Genomic DNA, 24,241 nt, shown 5'->3' with positions numbered 1-24,241 from the left:
AGAGCGGCAAGCACCATGTGGACAACGGACTGTGCCCAGAAATCAAGCAATATGCTGCTGCAGAAAAAAACAAACAAACAAGAAACCAAACCATACTCGCTCATGCACATACGCGCACACGCTTGGTCCATCGTGACCCCACGTCAAAGAAGACAAACAACTGCAACAGAAAGTGGCTGCGTCTCCATGCGGCAAGCCTGTGTATGGATCTCTGGCAGCATATGGGCTCTCCATTGTTGACAAAACAGCCTAAGGGACATTAGTGGCGACTATTAGCATATATGGCAAACACTTTTACAGTTTTTTTTTTCCTGTTTTGCTGTTTTCTCAGCAAGTAAAAGAACCATCATCAATCTGCGATCAGTGCCTGTAGGTGTGCTGGGCAGGATTGGTACAGTTATCCATTTGCTTTCATTTAAAAATGACACAGATAACACTGAGTGCAGAGGAAAGAAATCCCACAAAGGTCTTACCTAGCTGAAGCTCCATATTGCTAATCTTGTTTTCCGAGGGGAACAGGATCTTTGGCGGCTTGTCCGTCAAAGGAGCTGAAAAGGAAAAAAAGGGACTATTTATTTTTGGATAAAGCAGAAATACAGACAAACACCTTTTTAATGAACTACTTCTGTAGGTTTCAGTGGGAAAAACACTATAAACGCTACGTCCAGATGAACAGAATCCACTTTTTGGTACTTCTGAATGAGCTTTTTTTAAAATTTAGTTGTATGCCATGCCATTACAGAGATTTATCATCTGTTTATTATATACTTCTATTAAATACATGCCCATCCCATTTTGACTTGTGCAAAAACAAGGGGGGGGGGAGGAGGAAGAACATTATATAATATATATATATATATTATATACACATTCTTCTTCACTCTTTGCTTTTTTGTGGCCACATTGTTTTTAAGTGCCTATCGACCTTGGGCTTCATTTATATGGTTTAACTAATCATAATGGAATGACTACGTAGCCACGTAGCCTAGAGCATTTCACAATTTAATCTGTATGCATGATTGATAGATATCAGAAAAACCACAATCCAATGATTAAATTGTTCAGGATAAACTGACAGTTGGTTGATCAACTGCCCAGATATTATTAAAAAGAAGAAACTACAATCTTTCAGCTATATATGTTTGTGCCTCAATACAACCCTGGAACTCAAGAAGGGCTATATAGGTACCTTAAGCACCTCCACAGAATTATGTGTTCATTGGTGTGACTTAAAATGAATATTTAATTTGACAGGTAAACGGCTACTCTTTGACCTCTACCAAAGCAGCTATGTGCTAACCTGCCTAAGATCCACTGCAAAGTAAGTAAAAACAAATGTCAAAAAGTCCAGTTAGCATCAATAGCTGCATGACAAACTCTGATACGCAACTTCACACAGGCATAGCAGTGTAGCTTGTTAGCTTCAAAAGACTAGATCTGTAAGGAAAATGCAGGAATGACCAATTTTTCTTAAGAACATAAAATAGAAAAGGCTGTATTCAACACTGGAGTTCTTCACAGCTTGGCTCCACGTTATAGCGGCTTTTTCATAAAGAAATGCCTATAAATATAAATGTCCATTGTCATTATGCTGAGAGATGCCCAGTAAACACAGTTTGATGTTTTGTACTGGGTTAAAAAAATGTTTAAATTCACAACTTTAAAGGTCATTGGCAATTGCACAATGAAGGGAATTTTTCATTATAGTTATGGTTACTTTGAAGCTTACTCCTCCAGACAATACACATTTACCTTCTTATGCATTCTTCTATGCTACAACTATCCTTTTTGTAAAGTTCAAGTCAATTCAATTTTATTTATATATCACCTCAGTGCCTCAAGGTAAGGTAAAGCCTACAATAATACATACAGAGAAAACCCAACAATCATATGACCCCTATGAGCAGCACTTTGGTGACAGCGGGAAGGAAAAACTCCCTTTTAACAGGTAGAAACCTCCAGCAGAACCAGGCTCAGGGAGAGAAGGAACACAGGTTAGGAAGTTCACAAATCTCCACAGTATGTGTTACTATTTAGGATTAGATAACAATATATTTTTCAGTGTTTAAGACTTGCTAGTTTACTGTAATTCAATATGGTCACATTCCTAAACCTGGAGTTTCCACCTTTTGTGAATCCTGGAGGTGAGATACTTGGACTCTACCATTTTACACAATATGCCAAGCCACCATTCTGCTTTATTTAATGCATGTAGTGTGAGTCAAATCATAAATTATGTATTGAGTCACACCTTATGTAAAAACGTAATTTACTTGGAATGTGCAGAAAATTCTTGCATTGAGGCCACAGCAAATGCTAATCTGTGACCAGCCACTTTTAAACTTACATATAACAATTCTTTAGCAGGTGTGTTTGTGCTCCCCTTTATACCCATATGGAAACGATATATATAAATCTTATAAAGTTTGTATCTGTCTTGTGTGAAACTTGTATAAAAAGCATACAAGAGTGAAAACAGATATAAGATCCCTTGAAAAATTATATAAAATAAACTTGTATGTTTTGGATACTTACTAAAACAAGGTATGAAAGTAATGAGAAAGTGGCCACTTTCATGAGTAAATCATATAAGCGTTATATGATTCACTATATGAAGAAGGCCACATCTTATGCAAGTCTTTTACAAGTTTTTTCAATTTATTTTCCATATTTGTAGAAAAAGGACACTCTCAAGTCTTGGACACATTCTTTCCATCCTAATTATGACAAATGAAAGTTCTGTGTGGTTGGTAATCAGTCACAACTCTGACACATTTAGTTGTTGCTGTGCCATTACATCATGAGAAAAAAAAGGTGGCATATCAAGCGTTTTATAACCCACGTTTCTCTGCTAGCAAGCATGACATGTTTGATATCATCCCAGACTCTAACATTTCTTTTTCTGTAGTGAGATGAGTGCAGAGCTCTACTGGGTTTATATTATTCCTGATGCTAATGATAAAAATGTGGCTATCTGGAATAAAAAGGTTTGATATACATGATCGGCCACAACATTAAAACTGACAGGTGAAACTGATAACATTGTTCTCCTCATTGCAACTCCATGTTCTTTGGGAAACCTTCGGTCTTGATATTGATGTGGAGATTTTTCTGACATGTACCACTTAAGTATATGCCATCGCAGACGAAGCACACTTAAGGACAGTGTTATATTCTGAGTGCAGTGGACTCAAACGGCAAAACACCATGCCCACAGTAAAAGAAATTGCTTAGGAATTGTGCAAGGAACATGACAAGGAGCCCAAGATGATGACCTGACCTCAAAAGCCTCGAGATGCCAACTTGATTAAGCATCTCCGGGCTAAACTGGATTGTGTCCCACAGGACATCCTCACTGATAGGTATGTTGTTTTAATATTGTGGCTGATTGGTCTATATTGTAAATCTCCATGTGTAGTGATCTAATTGTATTTATTCATGTATTACATTTTGCAGTTAAGTCGGACATAAAAACACAATGTTTGAACATATTAAACAACTCTGCACACAGATGCAGAGTCAAATCAAGCATATTTTGTACAATCAAATGAACTAAAGAGAATTCCTCATTTTCTAAATCAGATGAAAAAAAATCAACATAATACCTCCAACTACCAGCAGCTTTTCTGGAATTCCCAATTATTTTGCCGTGAATTTGTAAAGCTGCAGTGATGTGTATTCATTAAGATGTTTCCTTAGAGTGTGCACACTTGACTTCTTTTTTTCGTCTTATGATGAGGTTTCCAGCAAGCTGTTTGAAAAGCCTTTTCTGTTTTTGGGAGCGACATAATGTTGCTGCTTTGACTAAATTGTTGGGCAAGACTGAAGTACTGAAGTAAAGCTTTGTGTTAACATGTTCGGCAGTTACTGAAAGAACTACTCATGTGACGATACACAGACCAAAATGTAAACATCGGCTCTATTTTGTTCTGATTTCGTATTTATTTTTGGCTCGCCTATAACACCTGCTGATACATAAATACTGACAGAAAAGCACATTGACATCTGTGAGAGGGGCGGTCACGGGCTTTTAGGCACGACTGTTTGCACTGTTAATAGGTAATCACACAGCACAAATTACACTGGATACTGATACAGTTTTAATTACATATCAAACTGCTATACATAATTACACAATGGGTGATCCTATAGCTAATTATACACTGGGCAAACAAATGAGGACGAGCTGTGTATGGGAGACAAAAGGGAAAGCAGATGTGGTAAGGACTATAGACAGAGAGGTAATGCTGGTAAGACAAAAGAGGGAAAATTTAGAAAGCTAAAATAAAAAGAAGATATGAAACGTGCCCCCCCCTCCCGCTTCATTTTGGCATGCTACACTTGGTTCTGAAAATCTCATTATCTTAATTACCATTCCTTCATGGGAAATACATCAATTATCATGGGTTGGGAGGGGGGACACCATTTATGGAAATATGGAAGAGAGGGAGCAAACAAAGGAAAGAGTCTCTGTTTGCCAATAAAAAGGAAACGTATGAAATCAAGCAATCAAAGCTATAAAAGGTAATTAAACATGCAAATACATTAAGTGATGGGTTGTTAATGCAATGACAGATTGTGTGGGCATCATGACGAAAGATTCAGATGATTTATGTATTTGTTATATAAAAAAATGATTTTTTTTTTTGGTTAATTTCAAGGTTACAATAAGCTTGGATTTCAACCTAAGTATGCACATCTGCTACTTCAAAATCCACTTGAAAAATAATCCAAATGAAAAATAACTCCTGGTCCAAGAACAAATGGGCAAACTTTTGGTCAGATTTGTACTATAATGCTTTGTGGTGGTTGCAGATTGTTAAGTGTAGAAGCCCAAAATCACCATGTGGCGCTTGCAGGATTCTTTTGATTTGGCACATTCACAAAACAATGAAGTATCACACATGCAAATGAATTATATGCTACGCACTTAAATCGAATAAGCCATACTATTCCTTCAGTAATACATGTGATATAATGTGACAAGTTATATGTCATGTAAAATGTTTTTTTATCCTTGTATAGTGGACAGACATACTGCATTTGAATGAGGAACACTTAATGAAACGTAATTTTGTTAAGAAGAAAAATTTTCAGGTCAACTTTCACAAAAAAGCAGGATGGCCACGTCCAACGAATGAGAACAAATGTTTTTCTTTTCACTAAAAGACCCTTAAACGTGTAAGAAAGAGAAATTTGAGACCACACTATCAATCCTAAAGCTACTGCTCATCTCTCTTAACCTTTAGAGCCACAGCTGCCCCACAGAATCACACTCTGAGAGGAACTTCTTTTAAGTTTACATAAAACGTTAAATGGCCTGTTTGTGTATGAGCAGAGCAAGTGTCTCCAGGGTGAATTTGTGTCTTTAGGGGACCTGAATGGCTTGCCCGGTATGCCTGTGCAAGTTTTACTCTCTGAAATCGATGAGTCACTATAAAACATTGATGTCCCAGGGCAGAAAGGTTGTCTGTTCTCAGCAGCAAATCAGGCGGAATTAATTTTCGGAGGAGACACAAAGCATCTGTAATAAAACTTTTCAACAACACGACACTAGCATTGTGGTCCATTTAGTTTGTGTATACTTTACAACTTGTAACGTGCGAATTACAAAAATGACTAACTGTGTGAAAATGTATAATGTAGTGTTTAATATGCAAAGTAATTAAAAACATTGCTGGATTTGTGTTTTAGTTCCTTTAACACTAGATAGTCAGACTGCATACCTGCAAACAAGTATTAAGCTCTACTGAAGAGGACTGAATCAACCTTTGTGTGTCAGTGTGTGGTGGCCTACATGAAATATATTAATGTAGCACAGGACTTTGTGGATGTACGCTTTGTGATCAGTCATCCACAATCCCATTTGGTCATGGTGGTAGAAAAGCTCACTGGACTTTCCAGATGGATTATTCTGGGTGACTGACTGTAGGCAAACAGCAAATTAACGAATTACAGATGGAGCTGAGATTCTTGGATCACTGGGCTTTTTCTGTTCTGTCCCATTTGTAAGAAAAAATGTGCTGTTGGCACAATAGTAGCAAAGGTGAAAATGAGAAGTAATCAATGTACAAATGACTGCCATATGCTTTACAGGGACATTCACGAACACGAAAAGACTTTGTTAGAGCGTGTCCGTGCATGGACGCGCTCTCGTGCGCGTTACGTTGCGAACCCTTGGTTTAACAAAATTAGCTCCCAAAGGTTTTTGTTTTAACCAACAAAGGCAGTCACGCTGAAAAAGAAAAGCAAAAAAAAAAAAGAAAAAGAAGGAAAGAGACTTGAAAAATATGAAGTCCCTGTGAGTCTCCCAACACTGCTAAGCTTCACTAGAGAAGTCTCAGTTCTCCGCTACAGCTGGCAGACTCCTATATGGTACTGCAGGAGATCACTATATATTACCATTGACCTTCCTCTGCAGCGTGGTCACCTTAGAGCCAGTTTCATTTCATTCCTAATTGTGCAATAACCAGTGTGTATGATTCTCTTATAAAGTCACCTCAGAGTATACAGAATTCACTTCCCGATCTGACCATTTCCCACATGAGAGAAGCTGTATGGGGAGCTTGTCTGTGTCATCCAGAGGAAGCTAATAAAAGCATCCAAAACCACTTCATGCTCCCCCGCTGTGCACCAGTGTTATGCTCTCTAAAAGCCCTGCCTCTGGCAAAGCTGAAATACTTCAACATCAAAGCAACAGGAGTGCGCATTCTGTCCAGCAAATAAGGCCAGACAGGTTCCTACATCATTGTCACTGGCACAGTCAAATGGCTATCATCGCAAAAAGTGAAAACAATTGGCCTCTTGTGGCCAAGTAGGCAGTCGAGTTTTTCTGACTAAGCAGCTCTAAGCGAGACAATGTGATGATGCAACATGGCAGTGACCAAGCTGTTCGAAGCAGGGCTCCAGCTGCGAGGCCTCAATAACCCATATCTTTGTTAAATAAGAAGAAAGAGGAAATTAAAAGTGCCCGCCTGTCAGTTCCCTGCTTGTTTGAAGAATATACGAGCCATTAGAAACTACATTCAGCGATTTATTACCTATTAGGTACAGCATTGTTTAAAAAAATGCATTGCTGATTCCTAGTTTCACCTGTCTGCTCTCAGCAGGTGTTTATGCGTAGTGGGTTACACATGTATGCTCACGTGCAGGAGGAGCTACTCACACACTTCAGGTTTTTTTTTACTTAACATCCCTTAACTAAAGCACCACCTCCACACAATATCATATTGTTTTGCCTCAAACTTTATTTACTATTTAAAGAGCACCCTAATTAAGACTGTCTTTTCATTCTCTCAGCACAGGATTTATGGAGGCTGATTGAATAATCTGTTTCACACTAAGAGATACAGTTAAGCATTCAGGGAATATGAAGAGTACTTGAAATGAACAAGGAGGATTTTTATTGGTGTATTGTTTGCAGAACGAACAGAAAGTGAAGATGCTAAGGTGAGGGGAGAAGAGAGTCAGAGGTAACCACAATGTTTAATCGTCTCCCTTCTGTGTGACAGAGCAGGAAAAAAAATGAGAACACTCTATAAAATTCTTGTGTTTATAAATTAAGTTCTCAGATACAGAAAAACATAATTCATCCGCAAATTCTTGAACCACACAGAAATAAATATTTTAAACGGGACTTGCTTCACTGTTGAACTGACAACACTTACTTCGTTTGTAGATCTAATTAAATTAAGCAGAAGTAATTACACTGATAAAGCAGGTAGTGTATGGGCAAAACTAGTGCAACAAATGTAGTCACTCTTTCCCACCTCTCACTTGCATGAGCACAAAAATAAAATACCACCACACACACACACACACACACATACGTGTGCAGCCTGCCCAATCCACTTTCCTCGCGTTCCTTAGGGATGTGTGACACATATGGTGTGCCGAACTCTGCTGTGTTACAGTTTGAGATATGACTGTTTCAGCGCTACACAGATGCTCTGTGTCAAACTAACTTGGACTTGAAGCAAAGACTAACAAGGCAGAGCTCAATCCATTTTGATAATCTTTAAATGAAACATTGAGTTATACAACAAAGGCAACTAGGTAAAGCCTAATAAAATGACTATATCGAATACAGGAGGAGGGAATTTTGTTTGTGTGCAAACTTTATCCATCCTTCTGTAAAACCCATGCAAGTGTGCCCTTCAACGCACTTCTGTTTATTTGAACTTACTCGTAAAGAGGACAGGCAACTACTACTGGCAAGAAAAAGTTAGTTATGCAAGTGCTTCTGTGATGTGAAAAGTTTAAATGAGTATGAGTAAAATGGAGGGCACATAAAAAGTGCGCGTGCATGCCTGTGCTTACTTAATACGTTTCTGCTGAACTGTTGTTGAAACCTTGATCGGGTATGAAGTAGAAAGGGACAAAGATAAAGAAAAACAAATAATGAAAACACCAAGATCGAGGAGAATTGATCGGAAGAGGTAAAAGTAGGAGATGGCGAAAATAAAGAGGGTAGAAAGAAGACACACTTGATGAAGAGACTGCCAAGATGCTGGTTTCAGTCATGCAGTACTGCTGATGAAGTATCAACACACCAGAAATCTATGTGGGTGTCGCTTAGCATAGTCTGCTTTGTGCCCCCCTCTCAGCTCACATTCCTGCTCTTTTCATCTCTGTCTGATCTTCTGCGCTCTTAACCTCTGTCGCTGTAGCACGCCGTTATTTTCCTTTATTCCACCTCACTAAGGAGCGTGGCCCTTTCTTCCCCCACTGTCATCTTTTCATCCATTTGTCACTGTCCCACAATTGGCCCCCACCCCCACTCTTTTTACCCTTTCAGAAAGCCTTGTCAGTTCTTTTCTTAGCTCCTCTGCACTCAACTCAGCTTGTGCCTGTACCTCTGCCTTTCCCCGGCAGCATGTATAGGACCTGTGTGCCTGTGCAGTGTATCTTGGATGATATCAGTGTGAACTTTAACGTTTCCCAATGGGTAAGAGTACACTGTACTGTTCTTCTATTAGGGCGCGGCTCACAGACAGTGTTTATGTATTCAATATTGCAAGTCAGCGCATACGTCTGCCAGTATGCAACCTAAGCACGCACTAATTAACACACAGAAACACACGCACATGCACACACAACTGCCTATGTACCTCAAATGGTACATACACCTTCCTGCTAGCCTCAGATAACAAAACCCAGTGGGTGACCTGTGATAAAGGAGCCATTTTTATTAAATGACAGAGCAAAATGTACAAAATACACCTGTGTGGAGCTTATGCAGATAGGCAGAGGAGGGATTCAACAAGGGAGACATGTGACAACACAAAGAGAGAGAGATGAAACATTGTCAGCCAAGACAGATACTGACCATCAAAATATCCGGCAGCTTCTCCTGGTAGGCAGTGACAGAGGATTAGCTTCTAATCAGTGGCGATCTCTGTGGGTGATTCAGAGGGAAACCCTAGTGGTCTGGTATCCATTCTGTTATTCTGTTAGAGCAGAAGGACAAGGCTAACCCAGTCAACTGCAGGGGAGGGCCAGTGCAGGTGGATATACACCTGAGGGACAGGATTAACACAGTCCTGGCACATTACAAGCAGCATGCACAGAGCAAAATCCCAATGGAAGGATGCGTTTTTGCCACGCAGTACACCAACCTCAGGTCTGTCCAGGTGTGTAAACACATTGGTAGTGCCATCAGGCTACCTGCGATGACACATACAGACCTGAGATTTACATGAAGTAACAGAGGAACAGACAGGCAGCCTGCAGGGTCACCTCGCTGCCATCTGCTTCATCAACTCCCTTTGACCCATCTCCATGGCATACTCGGCAGCTCCCACAATCTACTGTTGCCCCTAATCTGTGTATTTTAACACAGCCACAAATGTGCACAGTTACTGCATAGCACCCTGCTTCAAAAAAAATTGCGAGGTCGCATTACATATAAATATAGACATAATTTAATTCATTTTTGCAAATCATTTAAATCTTATATTTAACTAAAAACTGTTCAATTGAGAAAGTACACATTTTTACAGTTGGTACAGATGAAATAAGTCACTGAAAATGTTGTGTAATAACAATATTCATGTGGTTTTGTGGTCAGTTAATTTAAGGTGAAGAGGTTACTTGGAACCATTCAGCAGTCCTGTATTTTCAATAAACTTTGCTTAAATGGACACGACCCTCATGTTTTTATTTGTTGAACTTTATTCTTGCCTGTTACATCAGTTATGCTGGCTCCATAGTATAGTGCTTTACACATTTCCCTAACATATGAAAGGTGCCCTGTTTGAGACCAGGAGGAAAGTCAAACACCTTTGGGGTTGCGTCAGGAAGGACATCTGGTGTAAAAATCTGCCAAATCAAATATGTAGAGCTATCAGCTGTGCTGAAAGAAGCTTCTTGCAGTATTATTTAGTCATCTAAATTTGTGGCAAAAATAAAAAGACAGGAGGCAGAGCTGAAGATGTTAAGATTTTCATTGGGAGTGGCCAGAATAGAAACAATTAGAAACAGGAATGTCAGACTGACGCTCAGGTCGAGAACTTTGGAGCCAGTTAGAGAAGCAAGGCTGAGATGGTTTGGACATGTGCTGAAGAGTTAAAGTGGATGCACTGGACAAAGGGTGCTGAACACAGAGCTGCCAGGCAGGAGGAAAAGCAAAAGGCCACAGACAAGATTAGAGAGGTGTAGTAAAGGACATGCAAAGGGTTGGTGTGACAGAGAAGGATGTTAGGAATAGGGTCAGATAGAGGCAGACAGTCCACTGTGGTGAAAACCTCTAAAAAGAGCAGATGAAAGAAAAAGAGGACTCAGCCATCTAAATTTTTTAGTGCTAGTTGCCCAGTTTTAAAGACATTTGCTGAGATGTTGCCATCTTTTGAGTATAATGGAAACTTGTAGTGCTCAATGCACTAAAATAATACAAATAAATGATACCCATAACGAAAAAAGAAACAAAACTAACAAAAAAGCCTTTTAGTTGGCAGTTTCTTGTAGGCACTATTTTATTTGAAACTACACTCATCAAATCTTTCACTCTTACTCACAGGAATGGAACTTTTGTCTGCTAGTGATGAACGGCCCATGCAGGTGACAACATGATGAGATATAAACATTAAGGGCCTCTTCATCAGCTTAGCTGTAACGCTAGATAGCTGCTATTTCTGACAGGGACACCAGCAGGCTGGTCATCTGGCCATCTGGTTTCATTATATTCAAAAGAAGAACATGTCTACAGCCAGGCCAAATTTACTAGCAGACTGTGCCAAGACAAAAGCCTATTATATCAATAAAAAACTATTCTCTTCACAGTGTCCGTTTTAAAAATGAAAGGCCAGGACATTTCAGCAGCTGGCCTTATTGTAATTTCCCTTCAGAGTGCAAAAGTTTCAGAGAAGCATATTTGAAAGAATGAATGTTAATTTATTTGGAGTTTATTGGAACGAATGCCTAATTAGTGTGGGTGAACGGCAAAAAGGGTGTGTTCCATAACTCTTCTGTTTAGAGTTTACCTTGACGTATTGCTGCTCCTCAGAAACACTGGTATTTTGACAAAACGTCCACATTGTTCCGGTCATTTGACACACAGAATCAGGTTTCTCTGTTGGAACAGTTTGTAATGATGCTGTGATCCACCTTCACTGTCCAGAGCATGGCTGTCTCCACCTACAAGACCACACACAGTCCAATTTCTAACAGAAGAGTTTGCCTTTATATCAAAAAATATTGATTCTTCTCCAGCTGCCTCACACTGCCACACTGTTTCCAGACAGAAAGGTTTCACAGACATGTGAAACCTGTGCTTACATTGTATTATTTTAGCTAGCAAGAGTACTCTGCCTTTTTTTCACCTGCTGATTTGCACTGGTCTCAGTCAAACTGACTTTGATTATAAATTTGCACATCTGACTCCAAATCTCTTGTCTATTGCCATGACTGGTTTGTCTCCACGGGTTTTTGTGAGCTGGTCGTATTTTTTTAGAACCAAGTTTCAATTTACTTTCCAACCAAAAGCAACGTTTTTCTTAACTAATGCCAGTTGATTTCCTATTGTCACAGCTGCCGTAAATTCATAGGTTACTGTCAAGATATAATTTAAAATAGTGTGTACGCAGCAACCCGATGATGTAGTTTGCTATAGACTTGGCATATTAAAGTCGCAAGTTTGTTGTTCACACACTGTTCAAGTGATAAGAAAAGACAAGTGGAGATGAGTAGAAGGCAAAAACTCAAATCAAAAACATGAATATTTAATTCCAACCTGTCCATATGTTTATTTGATAGTGTCCCTTTGATGAAAGTCCACATTGTTATTCATCCTGACAGAAGTGTTTGTCAGCAGAACCAATTGTCTCAGAGGACTAAGTGATTTTTACATCTCTCGCCGAGTGCTCAACTATTTATCAGCATCCTGTTCTTTCTTGATAGGGCAGGCATGCAAAATGGATTCTGCTTAGGTGGAAACAGGTGATGATGTTAGACTAGCTGATGAGTACATGCGGACAAAGGGGAGAGAAGCTGAGCAGCTGGAAGGGGAGAGAGAGACAACTTGCCAGGCTCTCAGATTCTTTTGACTCTGCACACCACACAACTTAAAAGGACTATGTCTCTGAAAAATTGCTTGACACACAGAACAGCAGCAGAGCAATATCCCAAAATATGCCAAGGTACTATTCCCATGGAATACTGAATACTTTGTTGATAGAACTGATGATTCTTACCACACATCTGTCTTCTTCCTTTTTTCTATTCTACTGCAGAGAGGTTTCAAAATGTAACACCTACATGCCAAGAGATGTTTGCTGAAGTAAAACTGATTTAAAGGAACAGTCCTCCTAAGAGGAATGATAGCATGGGTTGTTGCAATAAGTCCCCTCCAAAAGCAACTACATATACAGTACTTCCTCAACTATCTAGTGTTTGTCAGCTAATCACATGGCAGTAACTCAATGCCAGTGTTGGGGGTGTAACGGAATACATGTACCGCCGTTACATATTTAAAATACAAAATATGAGTAACTGTATTCCGTTATAGTTACCGTTTAAAAAGGTGGTATTCAGAATACAGTTACTTTGTTGAAATAAATGGATTACACGGCGGTATTTTCCTGTTTCATATTGTCACGGGTCAGGACTGTTTGGGTTTTGTTTGACAGCTATGTTCTGTTGTTGCAGGCGGCAGCGTCACGGTTGCCGTGGTTGCAGGGTGACGCTGTGTTTCCTGGGTGAGAGAGCACCTTTTTGTTGTTGTTGTTGTTGTGCTAAGCTAATAGGCAGAATGCTACAGGCATAGCCCTAAAGAATGGGCAGTGTAGTCCGTGCTGCAGGGAGAATGGACTGCCATACCCGTTATGTGTCTGTGAGCACGAGGAGGGAGAAAAGTAGAGTGGAAAACTACGAGTTGTCATCGAGCAAAAACGGGAGCTGGAAGCATGTAAATATAATAATAACCACTGCAGCCAAGAAGAGTGCCTGAGAGCCCAGTTGTAAGTAAGCTATTAAGACTCGACTGTACACCGTGTTCGTGTTTTCCTCCGAAACAATAAGTTCCGTTGCAGCAGCCTTTCAACGCCTCTCTCTGTCTCTCGCTAGCAAACTTGACCCAGACAACAAAGTAAAGCTATTTTTCGGCTACGAGCCCAACACGGAACCCGACGTATTAACCAGAGGTCCCTTTACTACGGTTCGGAGCCGTGGACCTTCAGTAATAGTAATAAATCACATTCATGTAGTTGTAAAAAGCATGATAATATATTAAGTAATCCAAAGTATTCAGAATACGTTACTCTCATTGAGTAACATAACAGAATACTTTACAAAATACATTTTGGGGCATGTATTCTGTAATCTGTAGTGGAATACATTTTAAAAGTAACCTTCCCAACACTGCTAAATGCATTTAGGCATGTAGATATGGTCAAGATGACCAGCTGACTGGAAAAAATGCTGCCCGGTCTGACGAGTTCCATTTTCTGCAGTGACATTCGGATGGTAGGGTCTTAATTTGACATAAACAACATGAAAACACCCATCCTGCCTGGTATCAACAGCGCAGGCTGATAGACTAGTGGTGTTGTTTTCTTGGCAAAGTTTGGGCTCATTTATACCAATTAAGAATCATTTAGACTCCACAGCCTACCTGAGTATTGTTTTTGATCTAGACCATCCGTTTATTGACCACAGTGTGCCCATCTTCTGATGGCTATTTCCAGCACAATAATGCATCATTTCACAAAGCTCAAATTAATTCGAACTGCCGTCTTGAATATGACAATGAGTTCGTAAATGACCTCCACACTCTCCAGGTGCCACTGCAACATAGCACCTTTGGTATATGCTAGAGTGACTGACTGACTTCTATGATGCATGTGCTGCAAGTTTGTTTATAGGACATTCAAGACTGCCAATGTGCTCATATGTCACTGCCTGATCTGCACTTCATACCTACAGTATGTTCTGTGCATGTGCAAAAATGCATGCACTTCTGGTCATTTTTAGTCTTTGTATTTCCAATTTAGCATTGATGTTAATGTCATCTGACATCTGTGTTTAATGTAAATAATGTGGAGGCTATATAGTTTTGTTTGCTTCTGCAAAGAGGTCTTCTACACTTACCTACGTGTTTACTAGCAGGACACACAATTGAAAGTGTTGAGTCTGTGTTTCCACAGGCCCCGCTAGTTTAGAGACTCATTCCTCATGAAGAACGAAAACAAGACAGAACATCTTCAACCGGTCTTTTACTCGCTAACGAGGAAAGGCTTGGTCAGAACCAGGTGGTGGAGCTTAATACTCCTCACCTGTCTCTAGTCCAAGTCCTTCAAAGAGCAGCTCCCCTTGTAGCTATTTATTCCCATGACAGTTACAGTTCACACAATACAACACAAGCACCTCCCACCGTAAACCCCTCCTCGGTTACAAAAGACAAGGCACTGTGAGTGTGTGAGTGTGGGCTCGTCTAATGCTGAACAAACTCCCTCTCCATGATGTTTGAGTCACTGTGGAGTGGCTGTGCCAGATTCTAATTAGAGCTTCATCAGTTTCATCTCTGTTCACAAGCACAAGATGTGCACATAGATGCACTTTCAATACGGCTGAACATATATTAACATGGACACACAGACAAAAGCTGAAAACTCACAGTGGCTTGGCATTTATACAGTAAACACACATACTGTTACACAAACACTCCGACTGGAGAGCGCCGATCATTACCATGACACATCTGATCTAAACTGTTTCTGAGCTATGTTTCACCAGCTGACACAAATAAAAACACCCATATAATACAGTGCAAATCATGTATTTGCTTGCTTCCTCTTATTCCAAAAGCCCAATAAAGGTCTCCTCGCCTAGCCTTCTAAGACATATGGGATCATTAGCCCCCCACCACCCACTCTATTGTTTGTCATGTCTACATCCACAGGTGATTTTTATGTCTTTCCTTTTCACTCATTTGCTCGTCTGTCTGCCACTCACTCAATGTCTCTAACCATCTCCCTCTACATAGATTTATATCTATAGGTTTTCAACTCCAGCACAATCTTACAACTTTAACAAGTGCTTCATCACTCTTGTCAGAAGTAGTTACAGGAGTCATGACACACACTTCCCTAGACAGGAGGAATTGATGGGAAGCCATTAGACTCTGCTGATCCTAGAGTGAACAGAAAGGCCTACATCACAGCATTCATCTGCTCCTTGACATTGGAAGCATGGCCAGCGGTGGCTGTTTAGACAATAATCGAATGCAGCATTTCTTTACAGGCATCGCTTTACGTGTTTTTAGTGTTTTGAGCAGTTGTTAAAGGAGCAAATGTTAATGATAAACTTAACAGCTGTGACTGCATCAACATCTGCCCACAGTTTTAATTTACCATCAGAAAATCTGCCAAAAGGCTTGCAGACTCTAAAATTTGTTAATGGAGTTCTGTCATTAATGGCATTATTAGGAGATGCATATGGCTGCGTAAACACCAGAATGGATCTATAGCTTTATTGTTGGTAGTGTTACAGTTTTAGCTGTGCGCCTGTTTGTAGTAGTGTTGAAATGTGTTAACAGAGCTCCTGCTGTCCTGCCGGCACTGGTGACCATCTGGACAGAATCCATCACTTCGTTCTGTACTTCCTTTGTGGCCCTGACTCCTAATTTGTCATTATGGCACCGCGGTTGTGAGACCACGAATCGGAGAGGCAACTGTACCAAAGGATTTTGTCTCCTATACATAAAATACTTAATTTTGTTATTGCATATCATTCTTTTCCATGTGAAAAGAGTATACTTTGCAATAAACCAAGTTATAAAACCTAATCTAATGTTTGTTGATATGTAGTATCTTTTATAAGGGAAACTATTTCTCATAAAAGTACAGTATTTATGAAGTACACTGTTACGTTACTTTAAAGAAATATTGTATCAATATTTTTAATAATATCATTTAATGTGTTTTAATAAGCCATGTGGCTTTGCGGCAGTTGATGACTGTCTTTATAGTTTCGCCCTTAGAATATTATTGGTACAATGACAGGGAAGGAACATCTGTTGCACGCTGTCATGTTGGCGTGCTATTTGGATGAATTATGGCACAGGGTCACTGTTCTTGAACTTCCATTCATAAAAACGTCTGAGCAGTCTTCTGCACTCAGTGCTCTACATAATGTTTCACCATCTGAATCAGGGTTGAATTAGGTCACTTGTGAGGCAACAAGTCTATATGTTACTCCAAAACAAAACATTTAAGCTACAGCTGAAAAATTACAGAACTTTACTGCAGAGCTGTTTAAAAAAGTGGTGTGGTAACCCTAATGAGACTCGGAAAAGGTGTCTTTAATTTAGTCCTCTTTGCAGTCTTCAGTAACCGAACACAAACGAAGCTAAAATGACTGAGGCTGTTCTGTGAACATCACTGAAAATTCCAATTAGAAGGCTAGGATCAAAATTTGTGATATTGAGCCCTACTCCCAGCCTTTGTATCTCTAATGAAATCTCGCAAGCTGTGCTCTTGATCTTTTGCAATTAAAGCCAAACTATGTAACATTCTGTTGTGATTTTTTTCCCACAAAAACAACATTTTTATTCCATGAAATAAAAAGGATGCATCATTCATCGTGAGGTTTATTGGTATGTTTTCTAAAATTGGCTGGATAAAACAGCATGTAGCAGCTGAAAGAAAGCATGATGTGTGTCATCAGAAGATTTCAGTTATATTTTACAACCAGTGAGAACACAACTCCATAACAGACACCAGCAAACACACTGTAAATAATGCCGTTAGTTTCCTGACCTTTTATGGCTTTCCTTATTTTCTGTCATATATAAAATATCACAAAGGTGGACTGTCATATTAAACATCTCCAACAAGTCGTTATGAGCCAAATGATGGATCTAAATGCTTTTCTTTATTTTATCATAATCTGGTCCTCCCAAAAAATAGACTTAAAGTTAGAGGAGCTAAAACACTTGGTTTCAGACAAATGATGGGCCTGCACTAAGGCCCAGTATAAATATATAGGGATTATTTTAGACTTCGAATTATGCAAAGCTAGTACAGGGTACACAAATAAATATATGGAGTCAGAAAAAAAGCATTAAAATACCCATTTAAGGTTTTGCCCCACTGAAGGAAGTTAGTACAGTAGGTTGTGTTACAGCTCGCCTCTTAGGCTACATCATAATGCTGGTTTGCATAAGGCATTTTTTTATTTTGTTGCATGCATGACTGATGTTCCTTTCCACACTCTTTCATGGAACCCAACTGAATTCCACAGTGTGCGATTATCATGCTAAGGCTGCTGTTGTTGCTGTTCATAAAAGGTAAGTCTAAAGGTAAGTAATTGCTAATGCAAATGTCAAACACTACATGCATTCCCAAACGCATACAAACAACCAAGTGCATACATGCACTACATCAAGAGTCACCCTCCTGTCAGCATTTTTACACTGAATTCAAAGCTAATAAAGGTAGAAGTGCTGATTGAGTGCTTTGACCTCCCTGGAGTTGGTGGAGGTTAAACGGTTGCAAACTGGAGTCTTTTTCTCTGCTTTTAAAGACCTGACATGTTCCCTGCAGGATGTCTGATGCTCTCTGACCACAAATCAACCATCAATTACAATCCAACAAAAACTCATGCACACACCATTACCAACACCACAGTGCTAAAAATCTGGGACAATATATTTGTGCAAAGCCAGAGGGTAACGTTAACAGAAGCTTAACAAGGCATACTGTTAAGCAGAAAGTAGAACAAGAGAAAGACAAATATGTGTGCAAATGGGAGTCGTGAGCTTGACATGTGAGCAAAGGAGACTGCAAGCATGTTTGAAGAGCTACTCATCTCTACAGTCCTTCAACAAATGCATTTATTAGCAAGAAAAAGCTCTGAAGACTTAAAACACGAGTGGCAATTGCATTTAGCTGTTTAATTCTATGGCCTCGTACGGCCTTACTTCGAGATTAAAGGACCTTTTTTGTCCACTCAGAATAACTTGTTACAACATAGCTGGAACCAAGGTGCCACCTTATCACTTACAAAGGCAACACTGTTGGCGAATGTCTAAAAAGGAGGACGGTTGGCAGCTTGTTGGCGGGCAGTCACTATAGAGGATAAATGATTCTCTGACATTCAAATACAAAAAAGGAAAAATCTATTGGTGAATGCAACACTTTATACCAACTATATATACATATATACAAAGAGGGAAGGGAAGAGAGAAACACAACCAGTCATTCAGAAGCACATGTGGGGATTTTGAGCTGAACACTTACTGAATATTGCCTTTAATACTGAGGCTTTCAGAACTTTTATCAGTGTTTATTTAGCCATTATTATAGTACATAAATACAGATTTTAAGACCACATTTTTAGGGTTTTTTATCTTACCTCATCGAAAAATATTAAAAGCCAAATTACCCTCCTTTTTTGTATATATAATTCACAAAACTCTTGTGTCAAAGACAACAAATTATTCAGCTTTGATAAAAGGGAATAATCTGGCAGCCCCTCCATACAGTGACATCTCCTAGAGAAGCACAGTCGACATCACATTCCCTAAAAATGAGGCGACATGAGATATCGATAGCTGCATTATTTGCATTTTGAATATGCCCACCTTCAAAGCATAGCAACAGAGGGGAACACTGAGGATTTGACAGTAATGACTAATCATGGACCAGTGATACAAAGCGGGCCTCTTCACAGGGAGCCTTTGATGCAGGTGAATCACATCCTAAACATACTTATTAGCAAGAGTGAGGGAGGAAGGGTGAGGTGGGGAGAGAAAAATTTGTTCCGCACGTTAGCTGGCATGCTTGGGTGCACGAGAACAGAAGGTTGGCATAATGAATTTTGGCGTGCAAGCGGCTGTTAATGAAATAAAGAACCCCACCCCAACAGAGGCGTGAATGTGTGTGTGTGGGTGCCTGAGACTCTATTCATGTTTGTAAAAAGTGAGGGCTGGTGAGAGCTGTGTGAGTTTACTACAGAGGAGAAGATGAAGAGGGAGGTAGAAGAGTGAATGAGCAAAGTTTACTACTATACAGAACATAGAGGGGCAGGTTGTTGGACTCGTGTGGGCTGTGTAAAGAAAACAATCTGCATCAACATTCATGTACAAGTACTGTGGCTCAGGGCCTGCGGTGTGTTGCCTCACAACAAGCTGGTCCTGGGTTCAAAACCCAGGCAGGCCCTCTTTGTGAAGTTTGTGAATGTTCTTGAGGCTACCTATTATAAAACAATATAGTGCTGAAGCAATATCATGATGCAAGCACTGAATGTGGATGTGTGCAACAATGTGAAGGCGCTGAAGTTGCAAACACAAACAAGTGATGACAGGTGGATGAAAGGAAGACACTGGCTGATCACATATGGCAGTTTTTATAGCCTGGAAGAGCCAGAGGTGAGCTGCTTTAGCTTAGGGCGCTAACATGTCAGTGAATTTCCCTACAATATATGCTAGAATGGCCTTCCAGACAGTGGGAGGATTGTCACCGGGGAGCAAAAGTATCATAACGTACCTGGTTTGAAGTGGCTCAGTTTATGAATCAAAGATTTTTGCTGAAACAGCATGAAATATATCCTATTCAAACCGGCCCATTTTCATTCCAGGCCATCAAACACTACGGTTTTGTCAAAGCTGTTAGCCACTCTGATATGCACAGGGTTTGCTTAGTAGTACTGAGAGCGGGTCTGTCATTCTCATTTTGTCACACACAGCTTGTAAAGGACCACTTTGCGCCACACTTAAATGCACGAGATAAGCATTAAGTATTTCAGCATGCAGGGTTCGTGTATTCTAACCCAAACCATGATCTTCTTCTCTTTATGCAGTAAAAAGTTAGTGCACACAAGAAATTAATGAGTGAAAACAAAGTAAAACACAAAGATTCAACAACAGAATATTAATCCCAGTATCCCCAAGCTAGAGACTTGCGCAAGTGTGCAAACTACACCACCCCCGCCGTTCTAACCACCTGATGTCGCTGAATATTGCAGCATAGCTGTTTAAATAGTTAAGATATATTTAGGATATTGTAGTTTTATATTCATGTGGCATATAGTGCGTTCTCAGTAGGCCAGGTGGTGGTGGCTCTGATGTGATTTTGAAACTCTCTGAAGATAGTCTGTCCCCACCCTCTCAACACGGGTTCTCTAATTGAGTGTTAATTTGGTGCTAATTATGTAACATGTTATCCCAGTGAGACGCCCCAGATGCCACGAGACGAAGGCGTGTGGAAGAGTGTGTAGAACTGCAAAGCAAAGCATTTAGGGAGACGCGATATGATGCCGGTTCTGCATCTGCTTCGTGAACTCAGTAAATCACAATGCTGGAAAAAAGAAAACAAATACACACACTCATACATCCCACATAAGGAAGCATTCAATCAATCCAGTAGTGAAAAGTGCGCTCTTCAAAAAGGCCATCCTCACACGAACTGCAGCTGCTTGTTAAACAAATATTCTTCTCTCTACAAGCGAGTGTTTGAATAAATCATTCAACAAACATTTCCCTGTAAAAATGTGGACCTTTAAACACTTTTTCTTTTCTTTCACTATGAAAGTAATAAACACTGATTCTGGGCTATTTTTTTGAGTGGTCGGGCCCGGGGTTGCGCTTTTCTCCCTCTGTTCTGTTTGCTCTTCAGCATACAGTAAATATAACATGATTAGGAAGAAGATCTCTCTGGTCTTTTATTCATCAAAGTTGGAGAGCTTCATGCAACATATACCACTGAATATTCTGCAGGGGCGCCGATGGAGGCTGTTATGATTTAGGAATATGTGTGTAGTGCTTGCTTATTACATGAGAATGTGAAGGTATGCACTTGACTGTGAGCCTGCTGCTTTGATCAAAGGATAATGCTCTCATATTTTAACCAGCTCTGGGGAAAGACCAAAAACATCTATACATTTCTCAGTGCTTATAAAATAGTCTGCCTTACACTCTACTGTCAAAATCTCTACAGACCTAAATCTTTAAGAGAGGTAATTTTAGATCTAGTCAATTTAGTTTATTGTAAACATTCTTTGAACAACATTAACTGTTATATTTACAGGAAACTAATTTAGGAAAAGAAAAATACATGTTTAATAGGGTATTGAATTTTTAATCTATTTTGAGGACTGTTAGTGTAATTGACTCAAACTAAGCTATGTTGTGGTAAATCAATTGAGGTCAACTAGAGATGCACTGTACTTTTTATAACTATTCCCAGTTTCTTATTAATGATTTTCTTGCAGTAAGAACAAGGATTTATCCTCTAGTGGGCTTTTTCGGGTTTTTTGTACAGTCTGTTGATGCAGTCACATATGGAACTCGCCCAGATACACTATTACTAAACTCCACTAATGATGCTATGCATCTTAACTCAGTGTTATGGCTTACCGCAACTTTGCTATTAGTAACATGAGTATACTCACTGCCCATAAAGCCCCTTTTCCATAAGTACATACTTGGTTCGACTCTGCACGTTTCACCATGGTTTTCAGGGTTTTCCATTAGTTTAGTTACACCTTGACAAGTTACACCTTAATAGTACTGGGGTGGATCACTTTTGCCCCCAGAAATGGCTTGGGTCTACATGACAGTGCTGGAAATATTGCTCAGAGATTTTGGGACATACTGACATCATAGCATCAAGCAGTTTTTGCAGATTTGTTGGCTATACTGATCTGCAGGCTTTTGTGGCCATTTGGGTACAGTGAATTCATTATTATGTTCAAGAAACCAACTTAAGATGCTTTGTGCTCTGTGACACATTATCCTGCTGGAGGCAGTGTACCCATCTCCTGATGGCTAAGGTCATAAAGAGATGGACATGATTAGCAACAATATTGGCTCTTCATGTTTTAGTGATCCTCAGTTGGTACTAGAGGACCCAAAGAGAATAACACCACCACAACCAGCCTAAAGTATTAATGCAAGGCAGGATGGATCCATGTGTTTGTGCCGTTTACACCACATCCTGATCCTAACATCTAAATGTTGCAGCAAAAATCATGGCTCAAACCAGGCAACATTTTTGCCAATCTTCTATTGTCCAATTTTGGTGAGCCAGTGTGAATTTTAGCCTCAGTTCCCTGTTTTTAGCTGACAGGAGTGACACCCGATGTGGTCTTCTGAAACATTCCTCTTAAACCCTTGACATGGCATATAGGGATATCCCAGTGCACAAGCAGTTTCTGGAATGCTCAAACAAGCCCATCTGGCTACAACAATCACTTCAACAGGTTACCTTGATGATGTCTGCATATCTAAATGCATTTTGATGCAGCAATGTGACTGGATGATATTTGCATAAACCACTAGTTAAATGTGAGTACCTAATGAAGTGGCCAGTAAGTGCAAGTCTTTTAAAATGACAAGTCAGAAAAGGTAACTTGCCAAAAAAGGTATGGCTGCAATTAGCTTAGTTAATTTGCTGCGAGTTATTTATCTGCAACAATACAACCAACTGATAATGTGGATTTATTTTCACCAAATATGGAACAGATATCTTTGAGAAAGAAAAAGAGCACATCACCCATTTCCTTTTCAATGCAATAATGGAAGGGGAGATGACTGTAGTTAGTTTAGCACTAACAGAACTCAGCAACCCCTCATTCAGCACTCAGCCTTGTCTGCATTCACTAATAGATTTCCTATTCTTGTCTAATTAATAAGGGAAGCCTTTTCCCCCTGAAAGGCTCCCAGAGCTATATTGAGGGGTGGAGAGGTCGCTTGGAATCCATCAGATGTGATGCAGTTAATCAGCATAAAGCCTGCTTCAATGCACTGCTAAACAACGACTGTAGGAATGGACCCAGCCTTCATAATGCACCACACTGGGACAGGGAAGTATAGAGATAATTCATAAACAGTATTGTGCACTGTCGAGTTTTTAGAGAAACTGCACTTACTTACTTTCTTTATTATCTGTTAAGCAGTTTTTCTAGTCCGAATTTAAAATTACTAGCTGAGGGAGAGAACGCTAAAGGATTTGTGGGAGAGAATATAAAAAATTTAGAATGTGGGGGAAAAGCCCACAAAACCACTCGCATCCTACCTTTCTGAGCAACAACAACGGCAGGAGAGAGAAAATGCACAACTCAGGGAGAGAGGAATAAAGGAGACCAGAGAGCAGGACCATATACAGGACAAGAAAAAATGCTATGATACTCCTCACACCCACATCATTCTGCAGCAAACTGGCAAGTCAGTAATAAAAGCTGACTCAGTCTCCTTCTGCAGTGCACATTTTACTTCATTGTTCCACGCATTTGATTAAAGTACAAAAAAAATATCTGTTCCTGACACAGTGGGGAACAGAGATGGTCATAAAGACAACAGATGAGTCAGGGAGGGCACTTCCTATTGATGTTGAGCATCTGACGAGCTAGACAGAAGTGCCAGATTATAATCTCACTAAGGTCAATCAAAAGCGTTAATCAGCATAATCTCACCTGCACCTACAGCCCACATATCTGCTGGCTACCTGGAGCCTGGCAACATCCTTCAAAGAAAACTGCCATTTGGGTGCTGCTGGCACCCGCTACCATCATCTAATCAGTCTCATTGGTACCTGATTCAGAGAAATCAGCTCTTCTTTAGCTGATACAAGCAAGGAGATTTGAACTGTGCGTCCAAGTGGCAATTGGTTTATGCAAGGAACAGGTGGAACAGAAACGCATTCATTTGCAGTTACTGCAGCCGGGCATGTATTCATGAGTGGGAATATGCAGTTCACACATAGGGATGTGCAGCAGTTACATGGATGCAGTGATGTGCACAAACACG

At 39.9% G+C, this 24,241-nt stretch overlaps 1 protein-coding gene across 2 annotated transcripts in view; it reads right to left on the bottom strand.

Annotated features, from left to right (window-relative positions):
- LOC102291884 (interleukin-1 receptor accessory protein-like 1-B) overlaps positions 1-24,241 on the bottom strand; it is a gene marked incomplete at its 3' end in the record, with an annotated part of 149,736 nt that overhangs the window by 29,177 nt on the left and 96,318 nt on the right. For both annotated transcript variants that reach the window (XM_005935077.3, XM_042221845.1), the window contains 1 exon segment: positions 474-548. In XM_005935077.3, coding sequence (XP_005935139.3) covers positions 474-548 — 75 coding nt within the window.

The sequence above is a fragment of the Haplochromis burtoni genome, unplaced genomic scaffold (assembly GCF_018398535.1).
Source record: "Haplochromis burtoni strain Fernald_Lab_line unplaced genomic scaffold, NCSU_Asbu1 Contig_75, whole genome shotgun sequence".
Lineage (NCBI taxonomy): Eukaryota > Metazoa > Chordata > Actinopteri > Cichliformes > Cichlidae > Haplochromis > Haplochromis burtoni.
The sequence above is the reverse complement of the archived record's forward strand: the minus strand, read 5'-3'. Positions and strand labels throughout refer to the sequence as shown.